Source organism: Myodes glareolus, chromosome 4 (assembly GCF_982192425.1).
Source record: "Myodes glareolus chromosome 4, mMyoGla1.1, whole genome shotgun sequence".
NCBI lineage: Eukaryota > Metazoa > Chordata > Mammalia > Rodentia > Cricetidae > Myodes > Myodes glareolus.
The window spans coordinates 5,592,808-5,617,493 of record NC_142029.1 but is presented as its reverse complement, the minus strand read 5'-3'; the positions used below and the strand labels follow the sequence as shown (position 1 = coordinate 5,617,493).

At 47.7% G+C, this 24,686-nt stretch overlaps 1 protein-coding gene across 1 annotated transcript in view; it reads left to right on the top strand.

The window, feature by feature from the left end:
- Window positions 1-24,686, top strand: part of Itga9 (integrin subunit alpha 9) — a 306,676-nt gene that overhangs the window by 160,003 nt on the left and 121,987 nt on the right. Inside the window, exons 16-17 of the mRNA XM_048423214.3 lie at window positions 2,733-2,882; window positions 16,006-16,082. Of these exons, the coding sequence (XP_048279171.2) occupies window positions 2,733-2,882; window positions 16,006-16,082 (227 nt within the window). The remainder of the gene's footprint in view (window positions 1-2,732; window positions 2,883-16,005; window positions 16,083-24,686) is intronic.

Below are 24,686 nucleotides of genomic sequence, written 5' to 3'. Positions count from 1 at the left end.
GTTTTTTAAATAGAATGTTATGAGCTAGGCGTTTGTATACACCCAACCTGTGATTGCAGCACTCAGGTGGCTGAGGCAGGAGCATCACGGGGTTGAGGTCTGATTATACTATATCACAAATTTAAAGCCAACCCGAACCAGCTACATAGTGAGGCCTTCACAACTGAAGCATTTAATGGTCAGCAAGAGAATCTCTCTTGCTCTTGATTCCAAGAAGTCTGGTTCTACCACGTAACGAGCTTTGGGATAGAGGGACAGTTTGTTTGAGCACCTGGGTCTCAGTTACCCTCTCTGTACAAGGCGAGCAGAAATTCACCCACCAGATGTTGTGAGGATTCAGTATAACAAGATCAACTCAGAGCTTGGGGAAGGCTCTGAAATACACGAGGCAGTCCAGAAACTTGAAGAGATTGCTGCCCCTCCCCCACTCTCATCTTCCCCTGTGCCCAGAATAACAGTGTCGTGGACTTACTTTAACGTGAAATATTTAGTAAAAAAACCTTGAAATAGTTAACCAGCCTCGAAGAAACACAAAGAGCGCATTTGCAAATGTGTGAATTTGGCATCTGCTCCCTTACTCTTCTCCACACCACCCACCATCTTTGAATTCCAGTTAGAGTCAGCAAGCTGGGGGGGGGGGGGCATCAGGATCCGAGGTGCATGGCTTGCTCCTGGAAAGATCTCAGGTCTTAAAGATCTGTTCTAAGACGAAGAACTCCAGAGAACTCTCTAGAAACCCTTTACCTAAGGTGCCTCCATCCCTTTGCTGCAGAGGTCCTGGGTTTTGGTAGGTTCGACTGAGGAATTGAATCTTTCCCAGGTGGACTTTCTAGTGAACACAGTTGTACATTGTCTTCTTCTTGTCCAGGCTTCAGCCTCTGCTGTCCCCTGTATCCCTTTGCTGTGCCTTCCACACCCTACCTCCTATCTGCCAGATCTGCCTCCCATCCCATCCTACGCGGTACCACTGCGTCCTTCCCAGAACTGCCCTAGGAATTCTCTGGCATCCAGCACCTTTGAGTGTGTTCCACTCAACACCCTATCATAAAGAGACCTGTGAGAAAACACAGGGTACTGTGGCCCCTTAAACTCGGGACTGCTCTCCACTTTTCGGATACAACTAAAACGAAAACAGAATCGACAAACAAGACAGTAAGATGCTGTTTCACCTGGCTTTATTTTGGTGTACCCCTACTTATTAGCCAGACTGCCCCACTCCTAGGGAGCCCAGATTCTGTCCTGAGAACTCTGTGATAGTCTTTGGTTGGCCACTTCCCTTCGCTGTGAAAGCGTGTTCTCACCCATCAGTTATCCTTGTAGTGACAGCTGGGCATCCTTACAAAGGACTCTGACATCGCCCAGGCTGCGTGCTGAGCACAGAGATGGCAGTGACATTGGAGAGCCTAGATGCTTGGCTTGTGTTCTCTCATGCTGGGTGAGAGTCTGTCCCCAGCTGTCCCCGAGGGCTGCCTTGGCTGCCTCTGTGAGAGACTATCACAAAGCATTGGGTGCTTCCTGGAACATTTGGACCATTCTACCATTTTGAACCCAATGAGACTCCGATCCTAACTCCTCCAAACTTCCTAGAGAATAGTGAATAGTGTGGATTCATGGGCTGTGTGTTCAGGCCTCCCAGGGTGGGCGACCTCCCTTGCCTGTCCAGCTTCTCTTGTTCCTTATAAGGTGTTTCTCAGTTCCCTGTGCCACGTGTGTATACTCCCCGTGGTGGACACAGAGCAGAGAGACTTGGCTGTGGGTGCTGACCTTCTTAGCCTTGCCATGTTAAGGGACACCACCCCAGATGATGTGCTGGCCCTTGATGCAAGACTACGGACCAACTCTTGCCTCTGAGTCTCACCTGTGAGGGCGTGGGGCCTCACGTCACCCAGAGGCTGTGTCACTACGCAGAAAGACCAGGAACTTACAAGTTGGAAAGGTCAGCATCGTTACCAGGCCTGTGTCCTGTGGAACTGAGCCTTGCCCCTTCCTGAGTCCTCTCCTGTGTGGTGGTAGGGCATGGGGTGTGTTGTTCATCTCTAGAGGCCGTAGCATGGACCTGGCATCTTGTTAGACCATGTGTCTCCTCTTCTCTTCCCTGCTTAGTGAATGGAATGAGAAATGTCCTCTATAGGCTCCCGTACTTGAACTTGGTCTCCAGTGAGCGATACTGTTTGGGAATGTTTAGGAGGTGCAGCCTTAATGCAGGAAGTGCGTCACAGGGAGTGGAGCTTTGAGATTTCCCAGCACAGCTTTCCTGCCCCTCTTGTGGCTACCAGTAGAGCATTCCCTGGGGCCTTGAAATCCTTGAAGAGTTTGCATCTGACTGCACAGACAGATAACCTGCCTCAGACACCATTCTCGTCAGAGTTGTTGGGTGCCCTGTCCGGATACAAAACTGTAATCTCAGCCCAAAAGGGGTTAACGTCAAGTCCAGATGCTGTCCCAGCCACCAACCGGCATCTGAGCACACATGGGTGACGAATTAGATAATGTCTTCCATATGCTCTGGAGAAGATGATTTAGTACCATACAAGGTAACCTGAGAAATCCCTGCCTGTCCACAGAGACCAGGACAAGCTGACGTTTGCCCTGGGCCTCACTTACCTTGCCTACCAGACGAGAGCGGTGATGTCTCAGCTTGTGACGGTGGTATGAGGACCACCTGAGGCAGGATGCCGCCCCGACATCCACAGATGCTCACCATTCATGCTCCTCCTTGTTTGCGGTTGCAGCGGAGGGTCCAGGATGTCATCAGCCCCATCGTGTTCGAAGCTGCCTACAGCCTGGCTGCGCAGGAGACTGGTGAGGAGGAGCGGGAACTACCGGATCTGACCCCAGTACTACGCTGGAAGAAGGGACAGAAGATCGCCCAGAAGAATCAGGTTAGAATCTGTTCTGTCTCTGCAATAACAATCCTGGCAGAAAGTAACTTGGGGAGCAAGGGTTGACTGTAGCCCTCTGTTCTAGGTCACAGCCCATCACTGCGGAGAAGTCAAGGAGGGAACTTAAAGCAGCTAGTCACATGACAGTCGCCATGAACAGCGGAGTGGGGGGAGGAGGGGAGAGGGGGAGAGAGAGTGGAGAGAGAGAGAGAGAATGAGTATACATGGTCAGCACTCAACTAGCTTTCCCTGCTTATACACACACACACACAGACACACATACTACACACACACAGACACACACATGCACACAGACACACACACATGCACATACACACTACACAAACATACCACACACATGCGCGCACACACTACACACACACATGCACACAGACACACACATACACATGCACACACACATGCACATACACACTACACACACATGCTACACACACATACCACACACATGCACACACACACAACACACACACACTACACACACATACACACACACACACACACACGCACACTTCTGGGCAAGGCTTCCTTTTGTTTTGAAGCATGAGCCTCCCTTTTAAAGCACAGTGGGCAGGGTTGCCTGCAAGCTTTGCTGGTCACCTGGGCTCAGAGCAAGGCACCAGGGAGAGGAGAAGGCAGTAAGATGCCTTCTGTATTAAGAACCCAGGGGCTGGAGAGATGACTCAGTGGTTAAGAGCACTGGCTGCTCCTCCGAAGGTTCTGAGTTCGGTTCCCATCATCTCCATGGTGGCTCACAACCATCTATCATGAGATCTGGAGCCCTCTTCTGACTTGCAGGCATACTCGCAGGCAGAACACTGCATGCGTAATAAATAAATAAATCTTAAAAAAAAAAAAGAATCAGACACTCTGGGGATTGGAGCCTGGAGAGATGGCTCAGCTGTTAAGAGCACTGGCTGCTCTTATGAAGGACCTGGGTTCAATTCCCAGCACCCACACGGTGGCTCACAGTCACCTGTAACTCCTGTTCCAGAGGATTTGACTTCCACAGGGACCAGGCACACAAGGAACAGACATTCATGATAAATTCTGTAACCCTAGTAATAAATCCCTAGTCCTAGCATTGCTCTGCTCCCTAAGGGGAAATCTTGCTATCAAAAAAAAAAAAAAATCTGTTCGCGTTTGTATCACAGAAGTCAGCACTTGGTGAGTGTCTGCCGAGCCTCCGTCCTGAGCAGGGAGATAGTTGCTAGCTCTAGTCGGTGTTGCTAGCTCTGAGCAGGCTTTCCCTGGACCTAACCCTCATTCCTACAGGATCCGAACACAGAAGCAGATGAAGAACATCTTAAAACCTTTATGGGCTAGGACAGCCAATGATCTTATCTGAGCCAGAGATACAGGGAAAGACTGGTATCAGAATGTCATTCTTGGCCACTCCAGGTTGATTAATTAGCAGGTGTCAGCCAGACAGATGTGCATTGTGTCTGAAGAGCTGACTAGCAGTGGAACTGTTTGAGGCATAAGTATGAGCCAGTCTCCCAGAGGAAACCCTGCTTCCAGCCTCCCATCCTGCTTTTCACCTAACCCTTAGCATGAATTGGCAACCAAGAAAAACTGAGTTTGGAGGAAATGTGGACATGAAAAAGAAAGGCCAACTGAAATGAAAATTAACAAAATATTTGACTTAGAAGGTGAAAGGCTATTCAGGGAATAAAAAAGATGTTAAGTTTTTATTTTGTTTTTTGACACAGGGTCTTATTGCATAGTCCAGACTGACCTTCAGACTTGTATGTAGCATAACCTGGCCTCTAACCAGTAGTCCTCCTGCCTTAGCCTCTCCAGTGCTGGGAAGACAAGTGGCTGTCACCACACCCTGTCGGAGTCTGTAAAAGCTCTTAGAGTGAAGGCATTTGCTTCCCAATGCCACACTCTGTAGCTCCAGTCCCAGGGAATCTGTCCCCTTTCCTGGCCTCTGAAAGCACCTGCACACATGTGCACATACATGCACACACACACACACACACACACACACACACACACACACACAAATAATAAAAATCTTTAAAAGCCACATGCCCAGTAATACCATGGCTCAAATATAAGGCAATTTTTTTAAACTGGATAGGGAGTGAATGGGAGAGTACAAGGAAGATAAGGCTGGATAGAAGACGGTTCTCTATAGGTTAAAGTCACATATTCCTGGATTCAGCTTGGCCCCTGTGGAGGACACGCACTCCAGACCTGGGCCCTGCTGTGGAATCGTGTAGACATAACAACACGAACACTACTTACAGGCTTCAGTCTCTGCTGCCAAGCCACAATCAGAGCATAAAACATAGCATAAAACACAGCATAAAGTACATATAAAGTACATAAAGTACAGCATAAAACACAGATGTCATCAGATTGACTAGGCAGATGTAAACGAGTAATAGTTCTCTTAATATCCTAATCTCTTAATAGCTCTTTTAAATTGGTAAGCCAAGAGAGACTGCAGAACCTGATGAAACAAGCAAATAAACAAACAAAAAAAAATAGCTGTCCGTTACTTAAGACTGAAGAGGTCAGTAATAGAATACCAGCCTCAGTGGCCCAATGTCAGCAACCCCAGTTGTTCTTGGGATCATGTAAGAAAATTTGAAAGTAAAGAAGATGATTTAGTGACTGAAGGATTTGTCATGCAATCATGAGAAGGTGAATGGGATCCCCAGAGCAAGCTGGCTGGAGGGACTGGCCATATCAGCGAGCTCTGGGTTTGATTAAGACACACTACCTCAATGGATGAGGTATAAGAATAATCAAGGATGATTTTCCAGGTCAACCTGGAGCCCCCACATGCAAGCATCCCTACAACCCCATACATGAGTGCCTACACACATGAAAACTTCCACTGGTCAACCTTGAGCCCCCACATGTGAGCATCCCTACCCCCCCCCACACACATGAGTGTGCCTACACATATGAAAATTAACATTGACAAAGGAAAAGGGAGTTCACACTAAACCAGAAATTATATCAGAGATGGGCTAGCATGTGTTTTGATCGGCTGACCACTGAGCCTGACACAGCCTGTTTGGGACCCACAGCAGGAAAAGAGCAAAGAGTAGCAGTTTGTCCGTGAGATGGGACTGGTGGGAGGGAGCCATCAGCCCTTACCTGTGGTAAGGAGTTTAGTGGGATAACACATTAATCTGGTAAATAAAGTCATCATACAAATATGCTTCCTAGAGACACAGAAATAATCGCCACGGTAAAGATGAACAGACGTAGGTACTGCTCTTCCCTTCCGAGAACGCAGTACGGGATGGATGTGGTGGAGCGGACAGGCTTACATTTTTTCCAGTCATGTCATTCTCCGGTTGAAATTAAAATAAAAGAAAAATATTGTTCTTAGATTGGAAGGATTGTCCAGGAGTCTGAGACTCTTTCTAGGGAAGCGGTTCTTGCTTTTTCTTCTTTGCCTGATTATGAAAAACAACAAAATCGAGTCAGTTTCATGATCTCAGCCATCCCTCCATGTGTCCTCCAGATGTTGGCTCTGTTCACGGTTCTGTTCAAAGGGAAGAACAATGAGCTGCTAGCGAGGGGCACTCCAGAAAGCAGAGCTGATTTTAACCAGAACTCAGAAACCGTCTCTGTCACCACAAGCTCAAATAATACATAGACAGTACCCTCTTCCCTCCCCCTCTGCTGTCCTCATCTTCCCAGGCCTGGCCATGCAGCTTGTCACATAACCTGGGCCTCGCACCTGTGTCCCTGAATAACCTTGCCACGGCTTTCCTCTTAGAGTCCCAGGACCCTTCAAGATGGTGCCCCACCCCCAGCACTCTCCAGAGTCACCCACATACGGCATTCCAGCCATCCTCAAACCCACCAGGTTCTTCTGGCTCTGAGCCCTGCTGACCCCTCTTCTGTGAACATTCCACACTGCTCATCATTCAGGCCAGCCTGTGTGTTTGAGGTTTCAGCCTGAATGTTGCTACCTCAGATCAGAGAACCATCAGTTCCCCCAACTCAGCTGCGTGTTTGGCCTTTGCGTGAGCCCCGCCACGGTGGATTCGGACAGTCACTTAAATATTTCCCACACTAGAGTGGAACCCAGCGAATGCAGATATCTGTCTTCTCGCGTTAGCTATGAATTTCCTAACACCTGCCTCCAAACCTGGCCCAGTGTCTCCATCGGAAGAGCCCTCGTAAAGGAACAAAGGCCTGCGTCATTCTGCAAGGCTGTGTAATGAAGTGGGATATACCATGAGCTCCTTCTGGGAATCCCTCCTTGGCCAGTGTGTGTCATGTGATTCACAGTGGCTTCTGCCACGGGATGTGTGTGTGCTTCTGAGTCTATTTTTCAAGACACAAAGTAGAGGAAATAGAGATGGCAAGAGAAGATGCTGGCTGTCTCATGCCATTCCTCTCTGGCGCTTTGTCACAGCGATGAAGAGGTGACTGACACAGAAAGAGATCAGCACTGGGGTTGGTGGAGCCCGGTAGATAGAGTGCTGGTCTAGAGTGGGAGAGGCCCTGGGTTCACTCCCCAGGACTATGTAAACCCAATGTAGCGGGTGCATGCCTAGAACCCCAGCCCTGGGAGGCAGAGGCAAGAGGAATAGCAGTTCATGGTCATCCTTAGCTACAGAGAAAGTTCAAGCCAGGCTGAGAAGATTCTGTCATTGGTCATGTGTGGTAGTACACACTTATCATCCCAACACTCAGGCAGATTTTTGTGAGTTCAAAGCCATCCTGGTCTATAGAGAGAGTTCCAGGCCAACCTGTTCTCCATAGAGTTCTGGGTCGGTCCAGGCTCCATAGTGAGACCCTGTCTCAAAACAAAACAGCAATTGCAAAACCAAAAGCAGCCTTCCTCCATCTGGGCATTGGAGAAGTAGGGCTGAAATTTCCGAGACTACCCTGTCTCTTACAACACTGCTCACGAAAGGCCATGGTGGGTTTTGTTAAAATATAAACCGAACTGGGATAGAGAAACTTACTCTCAGGTTAGGACAATTAGACATATTTTTAAAATACTAAATACCATACCAGATGTGGTTGTTTGAATAATGACCCCCATAGGTTCATATCATTGAATGCTTAGTCATCAGGAAGTAACACTACTTGAGAAAGACTGGGGCTCTGGTCTTGTTAGAGTGAGTGTGGCCTTGTTAGAGGAGGCGTGGTCTTGTTGGAGGAAGTGCGTCCCTGGGAGTGGGCTTTGAGGTTTCAAAAGCCCACGCCAGGCCCCGTTTTCTCTCTTTCTCTCTGCCCATGGATCAAGATGTAGCTCTCACCCACTGCTTCAGCACCCTGCATGCTACCATGCTCCCTGCCACCGTGATAATGAACTAAACCTCTGAAACCGTAAGCCAGCCCCCAGTTGAATACCTTAGCTATGGTGTCTCTTCACATCAGGAGAATGATGATTAAGACACCAGGTGTCATGGGTTCATACACAAATTGCATATGGACCTGGAGCTGTCACACCTGGAGGAGGAATGCCAGGCCATAAATGTCACTTCTGGGGTCCTGGAAGGATGCTGCCGTATGAGGCAAACAGCCACTGTGAAATCCCACTGCATACTGGAATACATCTTGCTTGTTTTCCTTTAAATAAAGCCTTCTTGATTAGTCCCATTGGATGGGATTTGAAACACATTTACTCCCACCCAACCCAATCATCGTACTTTTCAAAGGCTTCATCCTGGGACTTGGTTGCCTTAGTAACCATATTTACAGTGTACAGTCCATGTACATAATTGCAGTTGAATTTAAAGCAAATATCACCATGTCTGAGAAACTGGCCCTTCTCGGAGCCTAACAAAAACATTTAAGATTCATCCATCCTGTAACTTGAGAAGGGAAGATTTTTCTCATATGGATGTGATGGTAGAAATGGGTCCCTCAAGGCCTGAGCATCTGGGGTACCCACTGAGTTTCCTGCCCCTGAGTCCCATGTCCCCATTACTGCTTTGGCACCGTGGGAAAAGCTCACACAGCTCTGCCTCCAAGGGAGGTGCCATTAGAACCAGATCCATCCGTCTCCAAACCCAAGCCCAAAGGTGGTGAAGAATTCATTAGCTAAATAGATATGTCAGGAGTCAGCAAGCCACAGCTTGGGGTCAAGTGTAAGTCTGAGTACCATGGGGGTGGGTGAGAGCTTACTGCACAAGCTTGAGGGACACAGTTCAGACCCCGAGAACCCACATAACTTCTGGATGGAACTGGGAGCCCACCTGTACTTGCAGCCCTCAAAGGCATAGACAGGCAACCCTTGAGCAAGCTGTCTAGGGAGACCAATCATTGTAGTCTAGGTTTGTCAAGATACCTTGCCTCAAAGAATAGGTAAAAGAATGACCGAAGGTTATTCCCAATACCAACCTCTACACGTATGCCCACACACATGCAGTCATGCACACACACATGAAAACAGAAAAAGGCTGTCAGCATACACCCATGCCCATCTCTTCCTGTGATGTCCACAGCCACTTTACTGCACAGTGCAGCCATGAGTCGTTATAAGAGAGACCACAATGGCCACAGCTCAGAGATGTCCTGTCTCATTCATCTTGGCCAAAAATTGCTAGTCCCATCTTTAAAAAAAAAATAGAGTAAGAATTCAGTGAGAAATGAGAAAAGGGGTTTTCTGAATGCAAATGTAATCCCCAGGAATATCTAGGGTGAAGAACAGGGTGAGGAAGAAGCCAGCACAGAAACCTGGGCTATAGGGTGAAACCTGGACTTCAGCCATCAGAAGCCCTAGGCAGGAAGTGATTATCTCCCGAAAGAGGTGTTAGCTTCCTGTAACCAGGAGAGATGGGATCTGCTCTCATGGCTAGGAAAGCTGCCTCCGAGGAGCTGAGCAGGCAGGACTGTGCAGCCCAGCAGGTAGAGGCTAGCGGGCAAGCGGGAGACTGCAGCCAAGCTGTTTGGCAGGTCTCGGTGACGTACCACACTTGGGTTTTCCCAGAAGACTTTGGGGACAGGTAAAAGTAAATGGAGAAGTTTCTCGGGGACCAAGCTTTACAGCTGTTAGGATTGCTCCCTGGGAAGAACATCTGGAGGGGAGCCATTACGTTAAAGCCATCTACTCTGTGCTTCACACTAAGAAGTTTTCTTTATTCCTGGAAACTGTCCTCATCCAGCATGTTGAAGTCGCAGTGTGCCAACACTCCTGCCTCCCAGAGTCAATTCTGAGGAAACAAATTGGCCATTTTCCCAGAAGAGATTTGTCCAGGTTCAGGCACAGGAATCAGATTTCAGCCTCAGCATACACATGTGTAGACGTGTGTGTGTGTGCACGCGTGCGTGCGCACACACACATACACACACACACACACACACAAGACCACTGACTGGTGTTGGGCACAGGTCTCTTGATTTAATTGTGCATCCCATTTAATTTACCCTTAAAGCAGCTGCTTTCCCAGGTTACTAAGGGGCTTGACTCAGCGAGGGTTTTAAACTGTGCCTCCCACTCCTGTCTTTAGTGTTCCCGACTGCCTTAGGGTTTCTGTTGCTCTGAAGAGACACCATGACCATGGCAACTCTTATAAAGGAAAACACTTAATTGGGTGGCTTACAGTTCAGAGGTTCAGTCCATTGTCATCATGGTGAGGCATAGTAGTGTGTAGGCTGACGTAGTGATAGAGCTGAGAATCCTACACCTTGATGCACAGGCATCGGGAAGTGGTCTGTCTCACTGGGCGTGGCTTGAGCAAAAATGAGACCTCAAAGCCCACCTCCGCAGTGATAGGCTTCTTTCAACAAGACCACACCTATTCCAATAAGGCCACACCTCCTAATGTGCCATTCCCTATGGGGACCATTTTCTTTCAAATCACCTCACCAATTTCAGGAAGGCTATTAGGTTGGTAATAGATTATTAAATCTATTGCTATACAAGAGACCACTGAGAAATTTTGCTTCCATTAGGAGTTAAGGAATATCTGTATGTTGTGTCATTTCTTTTTAAATTTACTTGTTGATAGATTGTTTCCATATCATCACTGTTGTAAACAGTGCTGTAATAAGCATGGGAGTATAATCAACTCCTCAACATACACATACATGTGAACATGCATACACACATGTACTAACACACATACATGTTAATAGAAGACAGTAACCTTATCTTTAACGACTGTAAATAGACCAAATTCCTTCAAATAAAAAGATGTGAAATGACAGACTGTGTTAAACATACACAGATAGTCAAACTCTCTACCAGAATCTCACTTGTGACCAACGAGTATGCAGAGGGGTAAGAAAAACATGTGTTGAACATTAACCAAAAGAAAGCAAAAGTGGCTCACACATGTGAACTTAAAGTCAACTTTAAGGGCAAGAGCTGTCTCTGAGGGTGAAGATTTTTACATAGTAATAAAAGTAACAGAAGCATTATCAATGTGTATTCTCCCAACACCAGTAACTTACATGTGTAAAACTGTAACATGAAGGAGCCTGCTTGTTGGGGTTTTCTGTCTTGTCTGGTTCCCACAGTTGTTTAGACCCAAAGAAAATCACACAGAGGTCTCCATAGGTTATAAGCTGATTGGCCCATTAGCTCAGGCTTCTTATTAGCGCTTATGACTTATATTAACCCATTATTCTGATCTATTTTAGCCATATGGTACCTTTTTCAGCTGGCAGGTCACATCCTGCTTCCTCGGTGATCTGTGCAGGACTGGGAGGAATCAGCTTCCTCCTTCCCAGAATTCTCTTGTTCTCATTGCATCACTTCTACTTCCTGTCTGGTTTTCCCACCTATACTTCCTGCCTGGCCAATCAGCATTTATTTAAAACATGATTGACAGAATACAGACAATTCTCCCGCATCAAAAACAATTATTGGCAGCTCTGTAAGGAGACCTTGACAGTAATGCAGAACTCAATCCTGGTGCCTTACTTTCAACGATGGATAGAGACCACACAGAGAAGAACACTGATTCTTAGACACTGTTCTGTTGCTATAACAAGACAACACCATCAAGGCAACATAGAAAGCATTTAATTAGGAGCTTGCTTACAGTATCAGAGGGTGAGGCATGCCACCATGGCAGAAAACATGGCAGTGGGCAGGCAGACATGGTGCTGGAGCAGCAGCCGAGAGCTTAAATCTGATCCTCAAGCACTAGACAGAAAGAGATGGAGACTGGAACTGCTGTGGGCTTCTGAGACCTCAACACCCATCCTCAGTGGCACACCTCCTCCAACAAGGTCACACCTCCTAATCCTTCCTAAACAGTTCACCAACTGGGAACCAAGCATTCAGATGGCCTATGGGGGACATTCTCATTCAAAGGATCACAAACAACAAGGAAGCGGATGAAGAGCACTGTAGACCAGCAGACCCATAGATGTGCACAGAACATTCTACCCAATGACAGAAGATCACACACTCTTCTCCAATGCACGAAGAATGTTCTCCAGGGAAGAATGCCTGTGAAGATATAAATCTTAACAAATCATAAATCTTAACAAAGCTTGAACTCATACCAAATATCTTTTCTGATCACAATGGAATGAAACTAAATATCAATGACAGGAAAATGAGGGAAATGGCGGATTTGTTCACGAATTTTCCATTTGGCAGGCCTCGGTCAAGCCACCTCATCTCTCTGCACAGAATCCAAGTCTGCTGGGTTCCAATCAGGGACTCTGAGGTCCCTGAGAGCCCCACTCCCGTGATCACATGGGTACCTCTTTACAGAAAGCTGGGGTTTCCTTGGCTCAGAGAAGCTAAGTTCCAAGAACGAGGAGAAAGCTCTGTTGCTTTCTATAGAGTTGGCTTGGAAAGTCACATGGTAACGACTTTCACAATAGCCATAGACCCTGCTGGGTGGCAGGGAAACTTGTGCTTCTCTGTGGGAGAAACTGTTGATGTCTTTGGAAGGAGCTTGGGAGATGCTCGGTGCAGATTCTTGAAAAGCACCTTCATCTACCCTGAAGCCGGTTCACACCTAGGGCTGTTTTGCCATCAGTTAGGAAATCTCAGGGTGCTCACTTGTTTACACCATAAAATATGCGAGGTCTCCAAGGTGGGAGGGGGGCATGGGAGAGCTGGCTTGAGAGAGGTCAGAAGGACAGGACCCAAAGCTTGAAGTTTGCTGTTCACAGATGGATTGAGATTGCATTCTTTCCTCAGTCTTTACCTCTTCCAATTGCCACCTCTGATCCTGTCTCTTCCCATCCCCACCCCTTTCAATCCCACCTCTTCCCATCCCACCCCTTCCCATCCCCTCCTCTTCCCATCCCACCCCTTCCCATCCCACCCCTTCCCATCCCCTCCTCTTTCCATCCCCTCCTCTTCCCATCCCCTCCTCTTTCCATCCCCTCCTCTTTCCATCCCACCCCTTCCCATCCCCTCCTCTTCCCATCCCCTCCTCTTCCCATCCCACCCCTTCCCATCCCCTCCTCTTCCCATCCCACCCCTTCCCATCCCCTCCTCTTCCCATCCCACCCCTTCCAATCCCACCACTTCCCATCCCCCTTCCTCCTCTAACAGACTTTCTTGAACCACCAACCAGCTCCCAAATCAATACATGGAGACTTAATATTAGTTCTGAATGTTCAGCATTATCTTATGCTTGTCCCACTAGCTCTTATAACTTAATTTAATATAGCTTTCTTCATCTGTGGTTTGCCTTGGGGTTTTTTACCTTTCATTCTGCATGCCCTACTTTTCCTGCTTCCTCTGTGTCTGATTGACTGGCAGTTGCCTGACTGGCTAACCCCAGGCATCTCCCTCTCTTTCTCCCTTCTTCTCTTCCCTTCCCTTCCCTTCCCTTCCCTTCCCTTCCCTTCCCTTCCCTTCCCTTCCCTTCCCTTCCCTTCCCTTCCCTTCCTTTCCCTCCCCCCCTCTTTCTCTTCCCAAAGGTTTCCCCTCCTACTTATTATCTCTGCCCACCAGCCCCACCTAGCTATCCCTCTCCTGCCTAACTATTGGCCATTCAGCTTTTTATCAGATCAATCAGGTGCCTTCGGCAGGCAAAGCCACACATCTTTACATCATTAAACAAATGCAGCCTAAACAAATGTAACACATCTTTACATCCTTAAAGTAATATTCCACAGCATCTCCCCAACCACATTTCTTCCCAGTTACACCTTTAATCCCATCTCTTCCCATTACCATAGGCTATCCCATGCTGTCTATTAAAAGCTCATTAAAAATAAATAAATAAATAAACAAGCAAATAAATAAATAAAGTTCATTTTCAATCAAGGGTGCCCCTGAGGATGGTAGTATTTATGAGGCAAAGCTGGGGTAGCATCCCTGTGTATCAGGAAAGTAGACTTCGAGTCACAGCCTGTCTCTAGACACAAAGGAAGTCATCACACAGCAACAAAGTTTCCACACAACAAGCAAATTCCAAGTTGATAATAAACAGACATCTGATATTGGAACATCCCATGTCTACCTCACTTGCCTGTAAAGTGAAAAATACATGATTAGAAATGGGTATAAGCTTCGAGGACCTGACATTATAAATGTAAAAAAACATGGGGAAAAATGTAAAATTATCCATGTAAAGTCAGTTCAGAGACTGACTCAGTAGGGCCATGCTCACGATGGACCCTCAAGCCTAAGTTCCACCAGCTTGTTGAAGGTGCCTCCATTTTTTCCTTGCCCTAAAGCACACGGGGCCTTCCTTTCTTCTCACCTTGACACCTGCACAGCCCCCACACCCTCTTCCCCTGTTTCCTCCGTGGTGGTGATGATACATCAGAGAAAACATTTATTAAAATCACTTTGGAATTTGGCTTTTTTTTCCCTTGCTTCTGTAGGGTCCAAAAGAACACAGGAAGTTGCTCTTTTCCCCAAGACTTCCATGATAACCAAGAAAGGGAATGTTGGCTAGGACACTTTATTCTTTTGGAAATGTGGCATGGGAATTATGAATTTCCATGAGCAAAATTACCCTGTCTGGTAGAGTCTAGACTCTCTGTTATCCAGTGGGCTTGCTGGAGTCCACACTGGCACCCTGAGAGGCCATGTGGACCGACAGTCTGAGAAGAGAACAAGTCACCTCAAACTCTGCTTGGTGGGAGGGGGAAGGAAGCCTGCCAACTGAGCTTGTCCTTGATGGAGTTTGAAGCTTGGGAAATTACAGCTAATGAAGGACAATTTCCGAGTTCTACTGCAACAATAAAGCTCTTGGGGTTGTGAAACTTCTCCACTGTCGAGCAGCAAGGATGCTGTCATAGACCAGAACATCAGAGAGATGGAGACCACGAGGGGCAAATGTTCACATCCTCCTATGCTTCAGGGAAAAGGAGTTGCAACATAAGCCAGTGCAGCTCCCCAATGCATGACCATCCTCCACAGGCCAGCCCACACACGTTGCAGCTCCCCGCTGCATGGCCATCCTCCACAAGCCGGCCCACACTCTGGTGCAGCTCCCCGCTGCATGGCCATCCTCCACAGGCCGGCCCACACTCGCTCAGGTTCATCCCTGGATCTGTGGAACCCAAGCCAGCTTTGACACTGAACTTCAGGCCCCAGCACTGAGTGGGCCTTTGACTGTTGAGGCCCAGCCCTGGTGAGAGAAGTGACATTTTCTGCTTACCACTAGCTGCCCGGAGGCCTGACTGCCTTTTGACATTTCCTTCTGGGACTAATAATTCAACATGGCCCCACTGCTCTTGCAGAAAATTGTTCAAGGAAAGACTTTCTTCCTTCCAAGGAGGGAAGATGGATGCCTTCCATGAGGGTTGGTCAGTGGTATCTGAGAGCATCTGAAAGATTCCTAGACCAGCTCAGGCTGAAAGGCACCTGTCGTGCGTGGCCATGGCTGGCTATTCACGAGAGACCTGGGAATTCACACTGGGGTCCTAAGATTGGCACAAAAAGTGTTCTTACCGACAGAGCCATTTCCCCAGCCCTTCCTGCTTGCTTCTAGAAGCACCCAGTGATCTGAGAATTAGAGAACAGGGAAGGGATGTGCTCACAGCCTTGGGACACTGTTGACAGGGCCTCCCTGGAGCCCTGAGAAAGTCCCCTCCACATGCCAGGGAGCTGGCTTCTTGGGGTTGTGAGGAGAGAGCCTGGAGGCTCAGAGGAAGAGACCTGCCAGGTTCGGAAGCAGACTGCTGGCCGCTATTTATTCATTTAGATTCCGTGCCAACCTTCCCGTTCTCTCTCCCGCAGACAGTTTTCGAAAGGAATTGCCGATCTGAGGACTGCGCAGCCGACCTGCAGCTTCGGGGGAAACTACTGCTTTCCAGGTACGTCATTGTTCCTCTCACGATGCTGTTCCTTTCATGACGCTGTTCCGAGAAGCCTCTAGAAGTTCAGATTTCCCCAAGCAAAAAAGGGTAAGCAGTACGGGATATTTTGTGAGTTGGTTTTAGAACGTATGTTAAAAACACAATTTTAATAGCAAATACTACTAGAGGGATTAGCTGGGGTTCAGTTTGCAATTTCACCCCAAATCACAATGGACTGCTCCTGGTAATTTTTGTTTGCGTCTTGAGAGGGGACTTGATATTTATTACATTGCATTACATTGCACCATGGGAAACCACCAGCATTTGACCTCTGGCTTGGTTTCATGTGACTTAAGATAGTATTATGTGAAGATTCCTCTCATCTCTTCCCCTGACGTTTAACAGTGGTGTCTGTTTTAGCAGCGGAACGGTCTCTGAAGCAGGACGGGTGAAGGAAGGGGGCAGCGGGCCCGCCAGTGCAAGCAGTCTCTTTTATTATTTCAGGGCTTCCTCCCTTAGTCCGCCAATCCCCCACGGCTAGAGATGAACCACACCAAAGCCTTCTGTTTCCCCTTCGCCAGCCTTTTATTGTAGGCTTTAGAATAGTGGTGCTTGTCTTGGGCAGCCACATGTCAGACAATGGCTTCCTTTTGTAGCACGCCTTCTGAAGGATTATATTAGCTTTGGATCCAGGAACCCCCTCCACAAGACGTATAGCCGCTTCTCAAAGCAGTTGTCGGCATTTGCGGTACTGTGGGAAATGTTTCCTAGGGCACTTGCCCGGCCTGGACCGGTGATGACCCTCACCCCTGGGACCGTTTTGTCCTTCTGCTTGTTTGTTTGTTTTAGATGAAGTCTTCCGTAGCCCAGGCTGGCCTCTGCACCTCACCCGCCTCAGCCTCTAGACTGCTGGGGTTACAGATATGTCCCACCATGCCTGGCTCCAGTGCTATATCACTGTTGCTTTTCTGTGTGTGTGTGTGTGTGTGTAGCTGTAGGGGAGTGTGCATTCACATGTGTGCCTGTGGAGCCAGAAGTCAATGTTACATGTATCATTTTCAGGAACTGTACCACGTGTTTTCTGGGGCTGGCTTCTCTCACTATAACCTTGGAAACCTAAAACAATCGACTGAGTAGTGTAGACGGGTGGGCCAGGTGAGCCCCTGTGGTCACTTGTTTCTCCTCCACAGTGTTGGAATTACTAGCATGACCACCAAGCCTGGCTTTTCCTATGGGTTCTGGAAACAAACTGAAGGTCCTCGTACTTGCATGGCGAGCACTTTGTCCACTGTGCCTTGGTCCCCACACTTTAATTTGGGCTGTTTAATAATATTTTATTCATCAAAGGAAAACCACACTAAGATTCGTTTCTTTAGTTGGAGCATGCCAGCCCCCGCCCCCAGTGTACACACATGAACACTTCTCCCAGCGTCTTAGATGCTAATTGCCTCTGGTTTTACTCAGGAAGAAGTGGTGGCTTCAAGTAGCACATGCTTTCGTAAGCTTAGGAAATTGCTTTAGACTCAGAGAGTGGATAATGGGGCTGTTTAACAGTGAGAAGAGCCTCCCGGGGTAGTTAGAGACATCAATTTTAAAGAAGGTTCATAAATTATCAGCTCATTCATTTTAATTTTAGGTATGTCTTCCAAAAGAGCGTTTTAGGGAAAATACATGAGTTTCTTTTTTATGTTGAGCTAGACTGTAAATGCTGAGGTTTACTTTGGATCATAGAAGACCTCATGTGGTAGGAAAATATCCACTTGATCCGCGGTTAAGCATTGCTAGGAAAGTCCTGGCACCCTCGCTAGCCATTTGTGAATTGTGCTTTCTGTGTAGCAAGATGGAAAGCTCAAAGATCGTGGTCAGGAAAGCACTTTTGGCGTCAGTTGCTTCCATTGCTGGCCTTTTGGGAGTGTTGTTGAAGCATGACAAGAAAAACCCAAGGTGTGATAGTAGTGCCTGTGACATCCTACCGATGTGGTCACCTAAGCAAGAGAACACCAGTGCAAATCCCAATGTGGATGGAAGCAATCAAACAAGGCCCCACCCCAGGGTGAAGAGCTGTAGGCGATAAATGGCTGCTAAGAGAGGGAGACTCACGTTTTCTCCAGGTATGAACCCCTAATAGGCTATCTAGTCCCAAGTGGTTAGCACTGAACACTGAATGGACTCAGAGGGTTGTATTTCTCTTCTCCCCTCCTCATGTGCGTGCGTGCGTGTGGGAGGGGCGGGGTAGGGGGAGATAGTCGCACCAAGTGCCAATCATTTCCTCTTACGGATGTGCAGGTCACCTGAAGGTTGCTTGCATTCAACTATACCTTGAAAGATGCTTTCATGTATGTGAGTTTGAGGAGGGGTAGATTCTAGGCCCGGCTTCCCCAGCTTAATTTTCTTCTTTCACTGGCCCTCTAGGACCAGTGGGCTAGAGTGGGCATCGTCCTTCTCAGAGCATATCAGGCTTGTTTGGGGGCCAGTACCAAGGAGCGACAGCTCTTCAGGCCTGGGCTCCGAACTGGGGCACTGCTGCTTCAGCCTTGTTCCCTTTGCTGCAGTATGTCCCATGGCCAAACTCAGAGTCAAGGGCTGGAGAATATTCTCTGCCTCTTTAGTGAGTGAGGAACAGGGCAGGCTCGTCTCTCATCCTGAAACCGTAACACTTTCAGGGTGACTTGGGCCTTTCTTGGACTTTCATCACCTTAGGGACAGAGGCATAAGCCCTGGCACCTGGGTGAGGTTTCAGCACCTCCGAGCAGTGTCCTTAGACCTCTGTGCCCATCCTTAGGAATGAGGGGTTTTCCTATAGGACTTATGGTCTCTTCCCACGGCTAGCTCTTCCATGAAAGACGCCTTTGTGATGCTCTGAAAGCCCCTGGTTCCCCACAGGAGGTCTCAGGGAAACAGCCATCCGTAGCCTGATAAGTGGATACAGGAAACCAAAGCACAGACGTGGGAGCCAGGCGTGCCAGGGAAGACACAGCCAGAAAACGGTGCTGGGAACGAGGCTCTAGATGGGGTTCGGTCTGTTCAGTGCCTTGAGGCAGAGGATCTTTCTTGGTTATTGACTGACTAACCTGTGATTTGTTATTGCCTGGGGTGCAACACACACTCATTTCTTGCTTGAGCAGGTACTGTGAACAGCTGTAGAGATGAACGGCAAATGATCCTGCTCTCCTGGTCTGTGTGGTCTGGGCAGGAGCCACCTAAGAGACTGGCTGGTGGTGATGGTGTGGGAAGAGGGGGATGGGCTGGCGGAGATGGTGTGGGAAGAGAGGCTCTTACAGGGAGCACCTCCAGAAGCCCCACATCGAGGGAAGTGGAGAGAACTGAGGCACTCTGGGTAGAGAAGTATGAGCGAGGTCTGGGCTCCTGTGAAGAACTACGGGCATCTAGGTTTGTGGAGATGCTTGGAAGAAGTGAGATGAGGCAGAAGGAAACAGAGGAATTGGATTACATCACACCCATAAGTTGGGGTTTCATTTTGAAGACAGAGGAGGATAGGAGAGCCCCAAAAGAGGAGAATAAACCTAACAGGGATGCAGCAAGCCATGCTTAGGTGCCTAGGGCATGGGATATTGGGGTGGTCTCCTGCATTCAAAAATAGCATGTTACACTAATGCTTTGAGCCTGGTACTCTTTCCGACATCTCAACTCCAACTTGCCTGGAAAAGATCTGAGGCGTAGGTATCAACTGTCTCAGGAACAGCAGCATCCATGTCAAGTTAGCCAAGACCATCCCCACTACGGTGCTCCCGGAAAACTTCACCAGGGTACTTCAGGTAGAACTTGGGCCTTGCGTGCGTCTTTTGAACCTAACTGTCGTGGGTTCTGTGCTCTCACGATGGGAAGCTGAAGCCCAAGAGTATGGGAAGGATGCCTGTGATGACTGGGCAGACTGAGTGCAAGATGCTACGTCAGGTGGAGGAGAGGGATGGGCTAGAGACATGATCGCTGCTCAGAGTGTTGACTGAGCTTAGAGACCAAGTTCTGTTCCCAGCTCACAGCTGACTATAACCGCGGCTCCTTGGCATCAGACGTCTCCTTCTTGCTCTTTGGACACTTCCATTTAAGTATAACACCCCCCCCAACACACACATGTGATTGTAATTTTTTTTTAAAAGAAAGTAGATGTAGATGGGAAATGTTGGGGAGTGAGTGGGTCACCCAGAACAGTCAGGACCGTGGGTATAGTTGGTGTTTCCTCCTGTTTCATCTCTCAAGACAGGGACTCGCTAAGGAGTCCAGGCAGGGCTCAGCCAGGCCATTGGATATTATTTTTCTCTGTGGAGAACTTGTGTTTCTGCAGGTTTTTTGTCACTTAGACGTCCAACTCTTGAATCTAAACTCCCAGAGCTTTAACACGCTTGAGCCCGGTGCCGTGACATACCGTCCACAAATACCCAGGAACAGGGATGAAACTGCTCAGGCGGTCTCCGTTCATAGACGACCTGTCCGTCTGCCAGGGTATGCATAGTGCCTAAGGAAGCATCAGCTATGATTGCAAGAAGAGAACAGAAAGGAAAAAAGGCTGTGGCAGTTGCGCCAAAAACTTTGGTTTTGATGCACCCCACCGGGATAGTGGAATACGTCAAGGCTTCCTTAACAGCTGACCCCAATTAAAAATTAAGGGCTTTGAAGAGACTGGAATGTTTGCAACATCCAAACCATTCGCAGCCACATAGTTATACTCTGGTTGTAACCATGGTGACATTGCTTTCAAGGGGATTGAGAGAGTGTGTTTCCCTAAACTGCTGGCTGGCTGGAAGGTGGCTAACCCCACCCATGAAGTTTGTAGAGAGGACTGCCCCACCTCAGGAGCACCCACAGTTAGGAACACATTGTTCTCCTTCTCAACAGTGGTCAGAATCATCAGCTACACAGTGGACAACAGAAGTGAGGTGTTTTTCTTTATTGAGCATCTCCTATGCTCAATACCCTACAAAATTCTCCATGTGAGGCTGCAGAGATGACTCCACATGGAGGCTCCAGTTCTACAGGATCCAACACCCTCTTCTGGTCTCCTTGGAAACCAGCCATGCATTGGTTATACACACATGTACGTAGGTATAACACCATACTCATAAAATTAAAAAGTGAGAAAGTTTTTTCGCGTACAACAAGATCTGTGGTATCTTGCCAGCTGTGCCACTTGGATAAGCATTAGCTCCCATGTGACTTTGTCTCCTTATCTTGAAAATGGGAAATAACTGCAGTCCCAGAAGAAGGTTATTTTTAGTATTTAATAAAATTTATACATATTTCACTGATTCCAAAAGTGCCTGGCTGACCAGGTGTAGAGGCGCACGCCTTTAATCCCACCACTCAGAAGGCCAAGGCAGGTGGCTCTCTATCAATTTGAGACAATCCTGGTCTACAGAGTTAGTTGCAGGATGGTCAGGGCTACAGAGAGAGACCCTGCCTCAAAAAAAAAAAGTACCTGATCGATAGTGAGCACTTGATGGATGATTTTGAGCCACCTTACCTTCACAACACTGTTGGGAGGTGAATATGACTGTGTTGCCATGAAGAAGTGTTGAGGCTCAGGAAGGAGCCTTGCTTGAGAGCTCATGCTATAGGGAAAGCCAAAGCTGCTGGACCAGGGGTCTGGAAGTCATTTACCTAAGGTCAAAGCAAAACCTGAATGGCAGAGGCAAGGAAAATGCTTGGTGGTGGCTCCCAAGTCTGGTGTTCTGCCGTTTAGACTAATGTCCCTTGTCTTTATGGCCATTGCGTCTTGGTGAAAATGACTTGGAAATTCCTCTTGAATTTTGTTTGTTTTCTGTTGTTGTTGAGGGTGGGGATGGGAGGGAGTCTGCCACCCAAAGAACTGGCCCCATTCTTTGTCAGATAGACTTAAAACCTTGAGGCTGCCTTTCATGTACATGCACTGCAGAAGTCCACCCCAATGGAGAACTCCATGGGCAGTCCTCGCCACTGTTGAGATTATGATGGGATTGTTCCACCTTCTACTCCCTGGATGGCAGAGAACAGGGACCCTTAGAAGGACACTGAGGGAGGACCGAGGCAATAACCATAGCCGCCACAGGCGGGGTTGATTGCATGCGCACCCTGAACTTCCTCCACCCCCAGCTCCATCCATGCCTGTCTAAAAAGCTTCTATTTGGTTTTTTTAGCTTTCAAAGACAGTCATGGAAGGTTTCTGTGTCAGAGTCTCTTCCAGCAGGATTGTGATGACAAAACTGTCATCCTAATAACTGGACCCCGAGCAAGGGACTTACCGAGAGAACAGTGCCACTAGAATCCTACATCTTCCCATCTTAGCATTTTGCTAAGATTTTTTTCCAATTATTATATCTCTTACCACTAAATACTAGACTCACCACAGTAGGGCAGACTTGTAGTTGTGGGAGAAAAAAACCAAATTATGAAGAGTAGCAGGCTTTCTTGAACCACCAGTTCCTAAACCATGACACGGAAACTTATTATTAGTTATGAATGCTTGGCCTTAGCTTAGGCTTGTTTCTAACTAGCTTTTTTAACAAATCAACCCATTTCTATTCATCTCTGTGCTGCCCCAAGACTCATTTCCCTCATCTATGTACTGTCCACCCTGCTTTCCTCCTTCTTCCATGTCTGTCTGGCTGCCCCTGACCCCACTGACTGGCCCTACTTGTGTCTGTGAAGGTTGAATCTAACCCCACACTAACCACACAGGCCTGTCTGAGAGCTGTGGTTTAATTGGGAGCTGCATTTTTACCACCCCAGCTCTAGGAAGTGAGTGCTTGCACGGTGGCAGGAGTTTTAATTAGCTTGTTGCTCACTGTACTGCGGGCTACTAGGAAGTCGTGTTGGGATTTGTTTGTTTGTTCTTTCTTTTTTCCTCTAGCTTTCCCAGGCCCCACATTGGGCGCCAAAATGCTCTTTCACCTTGGGTACAGTGACTGTGCTTAAAACTCCTAGCAGCCTAGCTCTTCAGGCCATAGCCTCGGGGGCTTCTGTTCCCCCAGACAATGGCTGTTACTGCTGCTAAAGGTAGCTTTAACTAAATCTCTATCATTCTAATAAAACTCAGATTCAAAGGTTAGGGTGAAAACCCATGAGCTTAGAGAGTAAGAGTAGCAATTTTCTATCTTTCTCTCTTTGCTTATGTCTCCAGAAGTCCCTCTCCTTCCATGCAGCCCCAACTAAAATATCCCCACTATGCTCCTCCCTGCTACTTCCTGTCAAGTAGTTGCTAACTCTACCTCTCTGAGCCCAGGTTAATTTTATTTGATTAACACAAATGTAACACATCTTTACTTAGTTAAACAAATGCAGCATAAACAAATGTAACACATCTTTGCCTAGTTAAACAAATATACTACAACAATGGAGCTGTGCAGTTACTTTGTTTTCTTTAAGCACACACTTGTAAGTGGAGACTGTGCCTTTGATTCCTGGCTGCCCAGACCCAAATAATGACACAGAAACTTTATTAACTATAACACTGCTTGGCCAACAGCTTAGGTGTATTCCTACCTAGTTCTTAAATTAACCCATTTCTATTCATCTATATATTGCCATGAGGCTGTGGCTTGCTAGTAAGTTTCCAGCATCTGTCTCCTTTGGCAGCTACATGGTATCTCCTGACTCCATCTTCTTTCTCCCTCCATTCAATTTAGTTTTCCTACCTATCTCCATTCTGCCCTGCCATAGGCCAAAGCAGCTTCTTTATTAACCAGTGGTAATAAGACATATTCACAGCATATGGAGGGGAATACCACATCACACACTCTCTCCCTCTCCCCAGACCTTTTCTTGTCCAGCACACACTTTCTCTCAGTAGCTTTTGTCCCAAGTTTGATCTGGCCACCGGGTTTATCCAGAGGTAGGTGAGGATGCCCTGTTTGTTCTCATCAACAGCTGTACATGAGGAGACATGGTCCTTTCTGTTTGTCCCCAGTGGCCAATGGCTGTACCACCTCCATCCTGTGAGCCAAAGGTGAAGCTTGGATAAAACATGGAATGCTCATAAATTATAGTTCGCTTCAGTGGCAGGATGGAAACCACACAGGAAGACTTGCAGATGGTATGAGCCTTCATCCCTGACCCCCTTCCAGGTGGTCTTGGTCTCAGCATGGTGAGCTGGGTGGGTGCAGTTGGCACCACACCCAAGTCCCTTGTGTGCCAATGAACAGCACACACTGCCACTGCATTGTACTGGTAACTAACTGCCCTCCTCAGGCAGGTTCAGAGAATCACTGTGGTCTCCTGCCAAAGTAGTTACTCCTCTTCCCACCAATGGGTGACAGTGAAGATTAACTAGATAGCATCATTGATGTTCCACACAGTCTTGTGATCAGGACCATTTAGCCCAGCTCAGGCTGCTCAGGTTGTGTCCCTGGTTCCCACGGGACCACCCAACCACTGTGACATAGGCTATATATCCTCAGAGCCTGCCCTGAGATGCTTGAGAGTTACACATTGTGTCTGTTCTGTCTTTTCTTTCCTCTCCTGGATAGGCAGGAAACGTTCTTTGTAGAACTCTGAATTTCAGTGGACTTATAAGACATGAGTGATGGGACACTTGCTCACGGGCTTTTAAATTTGTCTTAGAACTGGTGGGATGTGATGTGAGAGGCTCCTTTAGCTTGGCTCATAGGACGAAGATCTTCATGATACCCA